At 41.9% G+C, this 16,538-nt stretch overlaps 1 protein-coding gene across 1 annotated transcript in view; it reads left to right on the forward strand.

Moving 5' to 3' along the window:
• Positions 1-16,538, forward strand: part of SLC16A10 (solute carrier family 16 member 10) — a 140,386-nt gene that overhangs the window by 113,774 nt on the left and 10,074 nt on the right. Inside the window, exon 4 of the mRNA XM_004044534.5 lies at positions 9,763-9,906. Within this exon, the coding sequence (XP_004044582.1) occupies positions 9,763-9,906 (144 nt within the window). The remainder of the gene's footprint in view (positions 1-9,762; positions 9,907-16,538) is intronic.

A 16,538-nucleotide genomic window follows, 5' to 3' on the forward strand; every position in this document is an offset into this window, starting at 1 on the left:
TATACAGGAGGATATACATAGGTTACATGCAAATACTACACCATTTTATATCGGGGACTTGAGCATTCATAGATACGGGTATCTGAGGAGGTGCTGGGTTCAGTTCCCCACGGATACCAAGAGACTAATGTTAATTTCATTTCCCCAACCTCCACACCAGAACTCTGAAATAAGAATAAGAAAAGGAGCAGTTGGGATAGACAATATCAGAAGTATGTGGAAATGATAACAGTGGAAGGAAAGCTGATCTAGGCCTACTCAACAAATTTTAATCTTCATTCAGGTAAAAACAAATTAGATTTATGGATGCAAATTTGAGCCAGCAATTAGATGGCTCTTAGGATTAATAAAAAAAGACTGAACATCATGCCTTCCAAAGACTGAGGGAAAGAGATAGATAGGAGACTTTGGCAAAGTAGCACTTTAGCCAACATCATTAGCCTAAATCTTAGTGAAGAGAGGTTAGAAGAAAGGTAGAATTTTCATGGAAGGATCCATTTTTCTTCACTTCAGAATTAAGGGAAAAATTAGGAAGCTGAATAAGAACTAATGGCCTAATTTCTTTGTTTCTTTCAAAAATCAAATCTTTAAGTTAAAATTTCAATAACCAACAGAAGGTAGAACCAATTTTGTGAATTTACAAAATACATGCTTATTGACACTATTGCCAAGGTCATTAAATAAGTTATCAAGTTACCTCAGATCCCAGTGATTTAAATAATGCTTTCTGAATGTATCCTTTTCTGTTTTAAGAAGAAGCTGTATTAGGTTCTTGTGTTCCTATAAAGAAATACCTGAGGCCGGATGATTTATAAAGAAAAGAGGTTTAATTGGCTCACGATTCTGCAGGCTGTATAGGAAGCATGGCCCCAGCATCTGCTCAGTTTTCTGGTGAGGTCTCGGGGAGCTTTTACTCATGGCAAAAGCAGAGTGGAAGCAGCAGGTCACTTGATGAGATTGAGAGCAAGAGTATGGGTGGGGAGCTGCCACACTCTTAACCCAATCTCTAGTGAACACAAGCAGTAACTCACTTATCACCAAGGGAATGGTGCTAAGCCACTTGTGATGGATCCACCTCCAAAATCCAGTCACCTCCCACCAGGTCCCACCTCCAACATTGGGAATCACATTTCAACATGAGATATGGAAGGGACAAACATTCAAACCATATCAGAAGCCTATCTTAGGCCGGGCACGGTGGCTCACGCCTGTAATCGCAGCACTTTGAGAGGCCGAGGCAGGCAGATCATTTGAGGTCAGGAGTTTGAGACCAGCATGGGCAACATGGTGAAACCCCATCTCTACTAAAAATACAAAAACTAGCTGGGCATAGTGGCACACACCTGTAATCTCAGCTACTCGGGAGGCTGAGGCAGGAAGCTCTCTTGAACCCGTGGGCAGAGGTTGCAGTGAACTGAGATTCTGCCACTGCACTCCAGTCTGGGCAACCGAGTGAGGCTCTGTCTAAAAAAAAGAGAAGCCTATATTAAACTTATAAAATTTAATATCATTTCAACTAGCCTTTTCTTGTGTGCATTTGTTCACTTTGGACTATTTTTCCAAATTCATGTACAGTCGTGCATCTCTTAACAATGAGGCTATGTTCTGAGAAATGCATCCTTAGGCAATGTCATTGTTGTGCAAACATCATAGAGTGTACTTAGACAACCCTGCATGGTGTAGTCACTACATACCTAGGCTATATGGCATAGGTAGAGCCTATTGCTCCTAGGCTACAAACCTGTACAGCATGTTACTGCACTGAATGCTGTAGGCAGTTGTAACACATGGTATTTGTGTATCTAAACATGGAAAAGGTACAGTGATAGTACAGGATTATAATCTTATGGAATCGCTGTTATATATGTGGCTCATCTTTGACCAGAAATGTTATTATGTAGCACATGACTGTAATTCCACTATTGATTAGAGACTCCATAACCCACACCTACCTGTTCATTTGCATGCACATTTAGCCGATAGGTGACTTTATCACTAGATCAGTCCAAGAATAAGTTTAAAGAGCATGTCCCCTTTTCTTGTTTTTTAATAAATGTAAAACATGGAAGTACATGATACCTCAAAGGAGCATGAATCACAAATAGGAGTCCACATTTACAGAGCCTTTGCAACCACTTTTATATCTTCAAAGTGCTCTACCAAAGTATCGGAGTCAGTCAGTCATGCAGGTAGGCTGCCAACCATGGCTGAGCCCTCAGGAGCCGTCTTGATGACCAGCATAGACACGGTCTGTTGTGTTCATTCAAACTTGCCAGGAACCAAGGATCTGAGAGTGGTAAGTCTGGTGTGCCAAGAATGAAACTCCAAGAAAGAAACTTCAGAATCAAATTTGAATTTAGGCTGGGTGTGGGGGCTCATGCCAGTAGTCCCAGCGCTTTGGGAGGCTGAGGTGGGCAGATCACCTGAGGTCAGGAGTTTGAGACCAGCCTGGGCAACATGGTGAAACCCTGTCTCTGCTAAAAATACAAAATTAGCTGGGCATGGTGGTGGACACCTGTAATCCCAGCTACTTGGGAGGCTGACGCAGGAGAATTGCTTGAATCCAGGAGGTGGAGGTTGCAGTGAGCCGAGATCACACCATTGCATTCCAGCCTGGGTGACAAGAGCAAAATGCCATCTCAAAAAAAAAAAAAAAATCGAATGTAGGTGGAATTAATAAAAATTTAAATAAACTAACAGATTAAACCTTTCATTGTTCAGGAAGGAACAGAACAATTTTTGATAACTTGTGAAATATCTGGCACAGAAATTATTTAGAGCCACTAAATAATTTCAAGTTACCTAAAAATCCTAGTGATTTATTTTCTATTTTAAGATGAAGTCTACTTTAAACTTCTAAAATGCAGGGTTATTTAAACTGGCATCTAAATCCAAGCTGGTTTTGGTTGGTAATTCCTCTAGGACATTTTACTAAATCTTGATCTTATCTAAATGATGCTATGTCGTAGATGGACTGTTTATTTGTTTTGTTTGTAATCCAGGGAAATTTTTTTTTTAAAAAAAAACAAGTACAAATAGAGGCTTTTAAAGAATTTTTAGAGTTAGAAATGTTTTCAAAATTAGGTTCTTTAAACCATTAGCCATCTCTTCCTTCTGAACTCTTCTTTTTTCTGCCCTTTGGTAGCTATGAAATAATCTGCATTCCAGAAACTTCTTTTTTCCCAGTCCTTTTTCATGTCTTAACAGTGCCATGCATGATTATCTACACCATGGAAACCCATCTTAATGAAATGGAAAGATCAGCTGTTTAAAAAAACAAACAACCAATCACCCATGCCTCCTACAGTCCTGTTAGGCCAAAGGTCTGCTCTCCACCTGGTCAGCTGCTGAGGAGGGGGCAGGTACCTGTACCACAGTTTAGCCACAACAGAAATATCGTTGGGCTACCAAAAGATGTCAGTCCTTAAAAATGTTGGCAAGCAAAGAAATTTTTCTCTAAGTGCATCTTAGAGATACTTTAGTCTAAAGGCACAGTTGATCAGATTAGAGAAGCTAAGATTACATTTTGGGGCTGGTCTAATCGATAAATATCTATCAGTGGCCATAAAGTTTTATTTCAGTGTTTTCTGGTGTAAAGGGATTAATTTTATGTACTCAAATCTATGGAGTTCGTTTTCTTCCACCTTTAATCACCTCACTCGGCTTGCTGGTGTGCAGTGCTCATGCAAAACTTCCTAAGGGAGTGCCCCACTTGTTTTAATTTACTTCCTCTAGCAAAAACACAGCTAGAGGAAACACAATCGTTTAAAAAAGAAAGAAAAAACCAAAATAAACTGTCTCATTTCATTCAGAAGATTTCTGTTCATCCTACTTTTAAGTCAAAGGGTAGTGTTAAGTTTTTATTTGCAACAAACTCAGATTATCCATTAACCCACGCTTGCAGGCTTTCTACTCCCTTTCAGATGTACGTCTATTTTTTTAAAGGGCCCAGGCTTTTTGAGTTTACCTTTCAAAAAAGTATGTTTAGGCAGAATGGTCTTCTAGAGTTATGGAATAGCTTTTCAAATGTTGGATGGATATTTTCTTAGAATTACTCCAAAATGCAGTAAATGAGAAGCAACAAGCTGAAGCTGCCAGTCTCTGGTATGAATAGCAGTGAGTAAAAGTGCTTTGAACTTAGTGTCCGTATTGGAAAGCAGGAAGTTGAAAGAATCAGTTTGAATTCCATAATTGCTGTAAATATTATGTGGCATTTATTATCCCATTTTTTGATGTACCATGTAAATGTAAAACATACAGGTTCCCTCCCTCCCCCGAAGAGTTTATTCTCCTAGACATAAAATGAGTGTACATGCCTAGCCATTGTCCACCCCTTTCCAGTTCGATGATGTGTATCTGATGAGGAAGGACAGAGATGAGAGAATCAAAATCATTATAAACGAATACAGATGATGACTGGGTGACTGAAATCTTATCTCCCAAAGAGCATAGTTAACTGCAGCAGCAGTGGATGATAACTACTGGGTGGGGGTAGAGGGGTTGTTTTGCTCAGTTCTGCCTAGAAGACAGTTGTAGTTATTTTAGTCTCACAGTCTCTACTCCTCCCCGGGCCTGTTTTTGCCCTGTTTTCCTGGCCTCTGTATACGGCCTTTGTTAGCACTTTGTAGTTGTCAGTCAGCTGTTACTCCAAGTCCTCTGTCAGAAATAAAGTTACTTTTGTTTGAAGAGTCTCCAGTAATCCCCCTTCTTTTTAAACTATGACTCCCCAAAGATATATAGTCTAACTTGTGTGCACCAGTATTTTATCATATTTATTTAATAAATTCCATAAACCTTACATAAAAGATATTAAACAAAAAGTACTCACCCCCTTAAAAGGAGGAAGATAATGACCATCAAGGCATGGCCAAATTACACAGTGTTAGGAAACAGTACAGTAGGTAATTATTGGACCTTTTTGATTAATGGCATCCTTGCTTTGCAGGTGTGTACCACCACTGCACTTCACAGGTTTCTGTAAATAAAGTGATTTGGGGTTCCCTTCTGTTGGGCATTCTTCTATCGTGAAACCATTTGGTGATGAGAAGCTTGAGTTTCTAATGCATGTTCGTTGGCTTTATTGGAGCTGCTTTTGTACTGTGGCCACCCATTTAACTTCCTCTGTGGTTGATATATGAGAGCTAGAGGACTCTGCCTTAGCTTCTTCATCAGAACACCATGTGATGTCTCCAAATGTCTTACACTGTGGCTCCCCTGTAAGAGAGGTGGAGAGGAGAGAGGCCAGGGCTGAGGCCATTCCAGTGAGATGATCACTTTCTTAGGCTACTGCCTGAGACCTCTCAAACAGGATCTGTCTGTGGGCTCTAGTGAGGGGAAAGTAACCTGCCTTCAGTTGGCTGGTCAGAAACAGTTACCCACGGCCGGGTGTGGTGGCTCATGCCTGTAATTCCAGCACTTTGGGAGGTCAAGGGTGGAGGATTGCTTAAGCCCAGCAGTTTGAGACCAGCCTGGGCAACATAACAGGACCATGTCTCTACAAAAATGATTTAAAAATTAGCTGGATGTGGTGGCATGTACCTGTGGTCCCAGGTACTCGGGAGGCTGAGGTAGGAGGATTGTTTAAGCCCAGGAGGTCGAGGCTGCAGTGAGCTGTGATTGCGCCAGTGCACTCAAGCCTGGGCAACAGAGTGAAACTCTGTCTCAAAAAGAAAAAATGATTCAGGCACAGTCAGTGTTGAAGATGTCAATTAGCAAGGTTTTTTTAATCCCCTGGAAGTGTGCAACCCAGGATTAAACAGATGTTTAAGAACATAAATAAAAGATGAATTCCTGGCCGAGCGCAGTAGCTCACACCTGTAATCGCAGCACCTTGGGAGGCCGAGGCAGGTGGATCATGAGGTCAGGAGTTTGAGACCAGCCTGACCAACATGGTGAAACCCTGTCTCTACTAAAGATACAAAAATAAGCCGGGCGTGGTGGCGGGCACCTGTAATCCCAGCTACTCAGGAGGCCGAGGCAGGGGAATTGCTTGAACCCGGGAGGCGGAGGTTGCAGTGAGCTGAGATCATGCCACTGCACTCCAGCCTGGGTGACAGAGTGAGACTCCATCAAAAAAAAAAAAAAAGATGAATTCCTGACACTTAATACATTTAGATAAAGTCTAACTTATCTTTAAAGTTAACTTTAAACAACTGCTCTACAGCATAATATTATCCCGTGTAGACAGTGACCTCTAGCATAAGCTTTAAATTGGTTAAAAAAATAGATTAAGTATGAAAACATCTCTTCAACATTTTCATATCTCTACAACTCTGTATTAGAAATATCCATTTTGTCCTATATTCACTTTCTGCTGAACTAAAGTGCATGCCAGTCTCCAGAGGATGACAGATGGGCAGAAATTTATAAAACAGCAGCAGTCATGGACAGCCCAGGCCACAAGTAGAACATACCAGACCTCCTGGGTACTACTGTCTCAGTGAGAAAGGATCCAGAGATCCAGCATCACCAGATTCTCTCACATACTGACCAAAGAAACTTTTTTAGTTTGCAGATTTTGGTGGGAATAGGGAGGAGTATTAGAAGCTGAAGTTCTTGCTTTATTTAAATAATCATGGCAGTAACAAAATTCGGTTAAATAATGCCCCTTCTAGGCCAGGCGTGGTGACTCATGCACTTTAGGAAGCCGAAGCAGGCAGATCACTTGAGGTCAGGAGTTTGAGACCAGTCTGGCCAACATGGTGAAATTTCATCTCTACTAAAAATACAGAAATTAGCCGGGCGTGGTGATGCACACCTGTAATCCCAGCCACTCTGGAGGCTGAGGGAGGAGAATCGCTTGAACCGGGTAGGTGGAGGTTGCAGTGAGCCGAGATCACACCACTGCACTCCAGCCTGGGCGACAGCGAAACCCCATCTCAAATAAATAAATAAATAAATAAATAAATAAATAAATAAATAAAATAAAATAATGCCCCTTCTAGTTGAAAAACTAAGTTCCTACCTAAGCATAATTTGGATTTACCCAATTTATCTTCTTTCAAAATACCTCAAACATTTCACATTATTCTTTTTAAGGATTACAAAGTAGAGCAGGGGGGAAATAATAAACCACTAATAAAGAGTAATAGCCATTTGACAGACAGGTGTTCTTAGTTTCATTAAAAAAAAGATGCCTGGTAGATTCAGTCTTTTATGAATACTAAAGAATGCCTGTTATTTTTGTTTGTTGGAGACAGGTTCATTTTGAACCTAACCTGGTGTTCTCAGGGAACATAGGTTAGAGGGGAGAGATTTAGGAGTGAGGGCTCAAGCAAGAAGCATGTTAGAAGACTGCTGTAGTGGTCCCGGTGAGGAGTGAAAGGAATGGAACTAAAATACCATGAGGAACGTGGGCCAAAGGAAACAAGTCTGAGAGATTTAGAAAGTAAATCATCAGGATTCAGTGGTGACTCTTGGATTTGAAGAGGGAAAGGGAATAATCTAGGGTAGCTGTCAGTTTCTGCCATGGGTAGTTGGGCTAACGGTAGTGTATTAACTGAAATGGGGGGCAGGCAATTTGTGAGGGTGAGTTGAGTTCAGCACGGGGCCTGTTGACTTTGAGGTGCCTTTGAAACAGCAGTGGATATGTCTAATTTTACATGAAGTGTCTACTTAAGAGAATGTGTAGAGACATTAACAGGGCTGGGTAGGAACACGGAATACCTCAGGTGCCAAATGAAAACTTTTGGCAATAACAAGAAGTTAGGAAGTTGAAGAGGGTAGAAGAGGCAGCAGAAATGTAGATGGATAAGAACATGTTGGCATGTTTAAGTGACATTGTGAATAAACCTGTCCTACTGGGCCAGATGGGATTAGGGCTGAGATCAAAGCAGGCCTAATGCAGTTTGCAGACGTGTTTTGTTAGACTTTTGTAGAGCTGGATCACACGGTGTCCTAAATTTAAATTAGGTGCCAACATTTCCACACAAAATCCGGATTTCTGACTTTTCTTTTAAATTAAAGGGCTCCTAGAGGTAGATTTGGCAACATTGCTAGACCTATATGATAATAATCGACTGAAGTATATGTCCTTTCTCTCCAATGAACCTGTTTTACTTATGTTATTTCGCTGAGCCCTTAGACATTTAAATTTTCTACTTTTTTTTTTTAATCCAGGCTTATAAGTCAGATGAATTTTCTACTTCTGAGTCAAAGATCAGTAGGTAATAAAGGTACAAAGATAGATTAGCAACAGATTATGGAGAGCTTTGAATACCAAACTAAGGAGTGTAAATGTAGGCAGTGGGCCACCTTTGAATAAGGAATTGATGAGATTAAAGCCATATTTAGGAGGATTATTCTGGACCAGTATGAAAACACAGAAGTTAGGGAAAACAGTTAATAGTTTTGAAAGAGAAGAGAAAAAGGAGATGGTGTTGGGATACATAAATGGGCTTTTAAAATGTGAAATGAGAAGTGTTTTAAAGAGATATCACCCAGAAAGGCTATGCACTGCCACATGGGCACTATATGGGTGGTTGTATTTGGTGGGAAATTTGCTTGCAGACTTCCAGAACTCAGACCAATGTGTGGTGTGGGGGATGGTGATTGTCAGGCATTATGGAAAGGTCAAACAAAATATGCTCACTGGCTATCTATGGCCCACAGGTCACTGTAGTCTCTGTTATAAGTACACTAAGTGGAGGAGAAAGGTCCTTTAAAAAAAAGAAAGCTAAAATTAATACCTGATTGTTATTAACTGTGTGCCAAACACTGTTCTAAGCTCTTTACACAGACATTTTATTTAATCCTCGCAACCAATTTCTGAAGTAGGTACTTTTCCAATTTCCATTTTACAGACAAAGAAACTGAAACCCTAGAGGTTAAGAAGTTACCCAAAGCCACAAGGCTGATAAGAACAGAACCAGGACTTGAACGCAAGCAGTCTGCCTCTCCAGAGGTTTATCTTTTAACTGCTATGTTAAGCTGCCCCTGCATTTTAATCTGTTCTAATGCTACACAAATAGGCAACTTTACAGGTAGAGAACCTTATGCTTTATTCTGGACGCTCTGTTATACCTCATTTCAGGGGTGTCAATTTGGTTCAGGTCCTCCTGGAAGAAATAAAACTCCAGAATTGACCCTTGAACTGTCTCTTAGGGAGCAGATAATGTAACGGGTCCTTGGGCGACCTTGAGAGAACAGGTATGTTCAAATGTCTGTTCTCTTCCTTTAGCTAATGGATCAGTGCAGCTTATAATTGCATGCTTCTAACCTTTGTTGAAAAATAAAGACTCTTATAAAAATGCTTTTTTTTTTTTTTTGGAGACGGAGTCTTGCTCTGTTGCCTAGGCTGGAGTGCAGTTGTGCAATCAGCTCACTGCAACCTCTGCCTCCCAGGTTCAAGCTATTCTCCTGCCTCAGCCTCCTGAGTAGCTGGGATTACAGGCGTGCGTCACCACGCCTGGCTAATTTTTATATTTTTAGTAGAGATGAGGTTTCACCATGTTGGCCAGGCTGGTCTCGAACTCCTGGCCTCAGGTGATCCACCCACCTCGACCTCCCAAAATGCTGGGATTACAGGCGTGAGCCACCATGCCCGGCCTTAAAAATGCTTTTAAAAATGAAAACTAAAACATGTTAATTTTTTTCATATGTTTTCATGAAAATTATCACAGGACAAGTTTCATAAATATTGAAATTTGGAAAAAGTTGCAAGCCCATAACATTGCAGAGAAGCAAATGCATTTGATGCAAAGCCTCAAATTTGTCAAGTTTTTCTACCATATTTAGTGTGGTTTCTTTCTCTTTGGCCTATAGATGAAACATGTAAATGAAAGATTTCAAGATGAAAAAAATAAAGAGGTTGTTCTCATGTGCATTGGCGTCACTTCAGGAGTTGGACGACTGCTGTTTGGCCGGATTGCAGATTATGTGCCTGGTGTGAAGAAGGTTTATCTACAGGTACTTTTTTACACCTTTTTTCCCCTATCAAAAATTACTCTCATCACCCGATGGCTCATTAAATGTACTTACATGCTTAAATTCTTTTTTTTTCTTTCCTTTTTCTTTTTGAGACGGAGTTTCGCTCTTATTGCCCAGGCTGGAGTGCAATGGCACGATCTCAGCTCTCCGCAACCTCCACCTCCCGGGTTCAAGGGATTCTCCTGCCTTAGCCTCCCAGGTAGCTGGGATTACAGGCGTGTGCCACCACACCAGGCTAATTTTTGTATTTTTTTAGTAGAGATGGGGTTTCTCCATGTTGGTCAGGCTGGTCTTGAACTCCCGACCTCAGGTGATCTGTCCGCCTCGGCCTCCCAAAGTGGCTTAAATTCTTCTATAAAAATGAGAAATATTTTCTACAACATAACTTCTATAGGCAGTTTTTCAAGGACAAAATCAGTTATTAGTTTGGGTTTTAAACATGAGAAATTGGCAATGAAACAACAATTTCTTTGTTTTGTCGTGGAACTCCACCAAACCAGAATGGTTTTCATCCACTGCTTTTTCTGTGAAGAATGTTTTTTGGTGTAGTTCTCATAGTCATGTGCAGATCATGTGCCCTTTGCATGTCTTATGAAATTTGGTTGTGTGTGTGACTTTTCAGCTTCTTTACTGCAAATTGCCTCCTCGTATTTTGGGGTGAGCATAAACAAATGCTAATTCCAAGATCATTACTGACAATCAACAGAACAGGTATTGAAGTGACTCCTTCATGCCACACACTCTGCTAAATGCTGAAGACTTAAGTGAAACATGGTCTGTGCCCTCACCTAGTAGCTAATGGTCTCATGGGAGAAGATAAAGCAGTGTTGCAGCACAGTGGAATAACGGGTTTGCTAGATGAGTGCCATGGCAACACAGGCACCATGCATCTGAGTCACTAGTGAAGGGCTGAGCAGAGTTAAGAGGTGAGGACCAAGTATGTAGATAAGGAAGACAGAGAAGCATGCTCCGAGCAGAGACAAACACATGGGAAAGCTGTGGAGGTGTGACATAGGATGTTATATCTGGGAAACGAATGTTTGAATGGAATAAAGGGAGAATAGTGGATGGATTGGTTGGGGGGATGGACAGGAAGCAGCTTGGGAAGGGCCGTTATGTACATGAGCTCTTTCCTGAAATCTACTAGGAGCTATTAAAGGATTTTAAGCCAGAGAGTGACATAAATTGGGGTGGCGGGGGTTGATGTTTTTTGGTTTTTTGAGGCAAGGTGTCACTCCGTTTCCCAGGCTGGAGTACAGTGGTGCCATCACAGCTCACTGCAGCCTTGACATCCCGGGCTCAAGCAATCCTCCCACCTCAAACTCCTGAGTAGATGGGACTACAGTTGCGTGCCACCATGCCTGGCTAATTTTTGTTTTTTTGTTTTTTTTCTGTAGTAACAGGGTTTCGCTGTGTTGCCCAGGCTGGTCTCGAACTCCTGGACTCCAACGATCTACCCATTTCAGCCTCCCAAAGTGCTGGGATTACAGGTGTGAGCCATGCCCAGCCTGAGTTGTGTTTTATAAAGATCAATTTCGGCTGTGCGTGGTGGCTCATGCCTGTAATCCCAGCACTTTGGGAGGCTGAGGCAGGTAGATCACCTGAGGCCAAGAGTTTGAGATTAGACATGGTGAAACCCCGTCTCTACTAAAAATACAAAAATTATCCAGGCATGGTGGCACATTCCTGTAATCCCAGCTACTCAGCAGGCTGAAGCAGGAGAATCACTTGAACCTGAGAGGCAGAGGTTACAGTGAGCTGAGATTGTGCCACTGCACTCCAGCCTGGGTGACAGAGCAAGACTCCATCTCAGAGAAAAAAAAAATCAGTCTGGTAACTGTGAAGAGTGGAATGGAGTGGAGGAGGGGACAAGAGTTGAGATAGTCACAAAAGGCCACATACTGAATGATTCCATTTATATGAAGTGTCCAGAATAGGAATCTCTGTCTCTTTCCATAGAGAAAGAAGGTAGATTTGTGGTTGTAGGGGCTAGGGAAAGGAGGGAATGGGGAGTAACTGCTACTGGGTTTCTTTGTGGGGTAATGAAAATGTTATAAAATTAGATAGTGATGAAACTCACTGAATTGTACACTTTAAGTGGGTGAATTTCATAGAATATGAATTATATCTCAATAAAGCTATTTTTAAAAAGGCCAGGCAGGCAGCTCATGCCCATAATATCAACACTTTAGGAGGCTGAAGCAGGAGGATCACTTGAGGCCGGTTCGAGACAATCCTGGAACCATAGTGAGACCTCATCTCTACCAAAAAAAAAAATTTTTTTTAAGTTAGCCAGGCACGGTGGCACATGCCTATAGTCTTAGCTATGCAGGAGGCTGAGGTGGGAGGACTTTGAGCCTAGGACTTTGAGATTACAGGGGAGTATGGTCATGCCACTGTACTCCAGCTTAGGTGACAGAGTGACACCATGTCTCTAAAATTTAGAAAAAAAGAGTAGAGGTCCAGGGACTAGTTGGAAACTATATTAAAGTAGTCTAGGCATCTAGGCAGGAAGAACCAAGGCAGAGATACTGAGATCAAATGGAATAAGCTAGGGACATAGAGAATGAGAATTTGATGAAGCCACTTAGGCTGGATCTGAGATTTGTGGCTCAGGTAATGGAGTAGATGATTTTGCCATCTTATCAAGATCAATATGCAGTAGATCTAAGTATGATGATGAATTGGGGTTTTTTTAATTAAAAAAAAAATTTCACCCAACCTACCTGCCCTTGCCCCAGTGATGAGTTTGTTTTTGCCATGTTGTTTGTGATGCCTGTAGGAAAGCCAAGTAGTGTTTAGAGCTCATGGAAGAGTCTGGATAAGAGGCCTGTGGGTTAAGAGGCCTGTGGGTTAGGAAGCCTGTGGGTTTGGCATTCATGGGCTGCATGAAGTAAGTGGAGGACTAAGGAGACGGAAAGGGTGTGGCCAGATAGGCAGGGGGAAAACAGGGATGAGAGTGTTTCTAGGGGCAGGAGTGGTCAGCAGTGTCAGTAGCTAGTGACAAAGAGGCTGAAAGGTTTTCATTGAATTTAGAATAGGGAGGCTATGAGTGAGCTTACAGAGAATGGTTTCTACAGGTGCAGAAAATTGATCATGATCATTTGAACAAATGGAAATATAGACAACTTTGTCCAAATGCTTGGCTGTGGAAGGAAGGTAAAGGCAAGCCACAAGGGGGGCCTTAGGATTTGGGGATTAAGCCTAATTATATTATACATGAGAGGCAGTATTTGAGCAGGGCCTTGAAAAATAGGTGAAATTTGGACACAGGAAAATGATTGGAAAAGGCATTACAGATAAAGTTAACTTCCATTAATTGACTTGAAGTAATAAGAGTCAACCATTTATTGAGGACTTTCATGTGCCAGACAATGAACTAAGGGCTCTACATGCATTATCTCATTGATCCTTGCCCCAGCCCTTTAAGAGAGGAGGTACCATTGTTATTTCCACTTAGAGATGTGAACACTGAGGAACAGAGAGGCTACCTCACTGTGGGTGTCTGTGTGTATAGAGGTCCAGGCAGTCACAGGACAGTCTGGTCACACAGCTAGAAGGAAGTGAAGAGAGTTGGTAATGCGCTGCTTTTAAAAATGTATTTATTGTATCATGATCACTTTGTCAATACTTCACTGTGGACATCCTCATCTAACATTTAGTTTTGTTCTCTAGTGTCAAGGGAGCCCTCTAATGGACATTTATTGCACTACAGACTTTCAGCTTTCATACATTCAAAAATTGAGTGCCTCCTGTGCCCCAAGCACCAGCTCAGATGCTGTTAGGGTGATGCAAATAAGACAGACAGACATGGTCCTGAGTTCCTAAAGCAAGCCTGAGGCAGGAAGAAGCCGAATGTGTGTGGAAACCCAAGAAGACGGGGAAAGTGGCATGGGAAGGGACTGGAAAGTTAGAGTGGGTCAGATTAGACAGAGCCTTGAAAGCCAGGATGAAGAGACTTTGCTTTAAGAGTAGTGGATTTTGGCCGGGCGCAGTGGTTCACGCCTGTAATCCCAGCACTTTGAGAGGCCAAGGCTGGCGGATCACGAGGTCAGGAGATCGAAACACAGTGAAACCCCATCTCTACTATAATTACAAAAAATTAGCCAGGCTTGGTGGCACGCGCCTGTAGTCCCAGCTACTGGGGAGGCTGAGGCAGGAGAGTCGCTTGAATCTGGGAGGCAGAGGTTGCAGTGAGCCGAGATCACACCACTGCACTCCAGCCTGGGTGACAGAGTGAGACTCCGTCTCAAAAAAAAAAAAAAAGTAGTGGACCTTTGTTGGAGGACGTAGGTCTGATTTTGTTTTTAAAGTCACTGTGGTTGTTCTGTGTTTGGAGGATGGATTACAGGGAGGGAAACAAGAGTGCAAGAGGGGAGGAAGACCTGTTAGGAGATCAATTCAGGGTCCAGGTGAGAGATGATGGACTATGGTGCTGTAATAGATAAAGTCATGATATATTTTGTATATCAGCATTTTATTCCAAAACAATTTTTAAACGTCCTCCTACCCTAGATAGGGCAGACAGATTATCTGCAACATTTTTGGAGCACATTTTAATACCTGAGTGTTTCCAGTAATTCACAAAAGAAAATATAGCCTTTCCTAACTTGTCCCATGTTGGTCTGCAGTTACACAGCAGTAAGTTAAAAGTTAGTATTGGGGGTCAAATATTTCACTTTAGATGAAAGTTTAGCCACAATCTGGCTTCTGTTAGGCCTTATCTAATTTTTGCATCCAAATGTAGAGCATCGTTTGTGGCACCCAGTAGTACATGCTGAGTCACAGGTGTGACAGCTGCATTTCAAACAAGCCTGAGAAGGAGAAAGAAAGCCCTTCAGTGTGTCCTGTGGTTGCGAGGAGCCACCCACGGACTCTACCTTGTGAACACAGCAGCACAGGACGCAACACAGGCCTAACCCATGCAGGATGCTGGACTCGTTCCCTTATTCACTACCTCCTCTCTCTGTTTTTTCCTGGCTTCCTTGCCCCAACATCCCAAACACACAGTGTGGTTTTTGATTCTTGGCTCTTCTCTGCTGCAGTTGACTCCAGCTCTGCCTGTTTGTTCCTTCCTTTTTCTCCATCCCTGGCTCTCTGCCTTTTGGCCCATCCTTTAAGGCTTGGAATGCTCTTGGGCTTACCTTCTTTCCATTCATTGGTGGTGTGTTTTCTCAGACATACCTGCTTCCTGCTTTCATCTTTCAACTTCTTGGGGCTGTGACAACTCTTCCCTCTTTGTCCCCTGGAAGCCAGTTCTGAGTAGCAGCCAGGCCTAGAACACTGGTGACACAGACACACTTCATAGCCCTCCCACATGGTCTAGTTTCAGATCATGGTAATCCCTAGTCTAGGAGGCTGCCGAGCCCAAGAGCACAGGCTCTGGAGTGAGAAGCCAGTTCATCCCAGTTCTACCACCAACTTGAGAATCAGCAGAGGACTGTGGTGAGGATTCTTGGTGGCAGGTTATGTAAAGTGCCTAGCCCAGACTGGATGATTAATAAATCCTTGCATCTGTTATGTTTTAATATCTTATTAAATACTGAAAGCAGATCCTGATTTGGAATAGGTCTCAAGAAAGGAGACCCTAGTTAATCCTGAATTAGAGGCTTTGCTTATAGGTAACAAATAATTTAGGAATTTATCTCACATTTTTGCTTAAGAGTTCTGAATTTAAACTTCCATCAAGGTCCTGGGTCCCAGGTGTTTTCAACCTAATAATTCTAAATATTGAGTGGTTGGTTGCAGTAGCTTATGCCTATAATCCCAGCGCTTTGGGAGGCCAAGGCAGAAGGATCCCTTGACCCCAGGAATGCAAGACAAGCCTGGGCAACACAGTGAGACCTCATCTCTACAAAAAATTAAAAAGTTAGCTGGACATGGTGGCCTACACCTGTAGTCCCAGCTACTTGGGAGATTGAGATGGGAAGATTGCTTGAGCTGGGGAGGTTGAGGCTTCAGTGAGCTGTGATCATGCCACTGCATACCAGTCTGGGTGGCAGAGTAAGATTTTGTCTCAAAAAAATAAAAATAAAAAATAAATGCTGAGTCAAGTCTACTGCTCCTGCCAGAAGAGATGACTGAAGTGCATTACGTAGAATAATAATGGTTAAAGAAAAGCTTTGCAAAAGTTCCCAGAATATATACTTTATTGGGACAGGAGAAGCTACGTGTGTCGTGGTATCTTTTTACTATTTTCTTAATCTTATAGGCCTGTGTTTCTAGTCACCATTAAATTACTACAGATTTGTGTTTTTAATGTAATATATAAGTGTTTTGGAAGGGTGAGAATATTTCAAAGGTTTGAAAGTTAAAACTGTGTATGAAAGAATTGAAAACTTGGAATTTAGGTTACTTTTCCATTGTGTCATATTTCTCTGTGACATGGACATATTGAAGCATGGACATCATGTCCATGCACATAAAGCAGACAACCCAGACAACACACACATGTGCACAGGAATGCTCTGGAAGGATGCAAACCGAACTGTTAAGTGTTGATTCCTGAGGAGGTGAATGGGCATGGGTTGAGAGTGAGAAGAGGTTGTAGGAAGACTTTCATATATTACTGTGTACATTTCTCTGAGGTTTGAATTTTAAAAAATATATTC

Source organism: Gorilla gorilla, chromosome 5, assembly GCF_029281585.2.
Source record: "Gorilla gorilla gorilla isolate KB3781 chromosome 5, NHGRI_mGorGor1-v2.1_pri, whole genome shotgun sequence".
Taxonomy (NCBI): domain Eukaryota; kingdom Metazoa; phylum Chordata; class Mammalia; order Primates; family Hominidae; genus Gorilla; species Gorilla gorilla.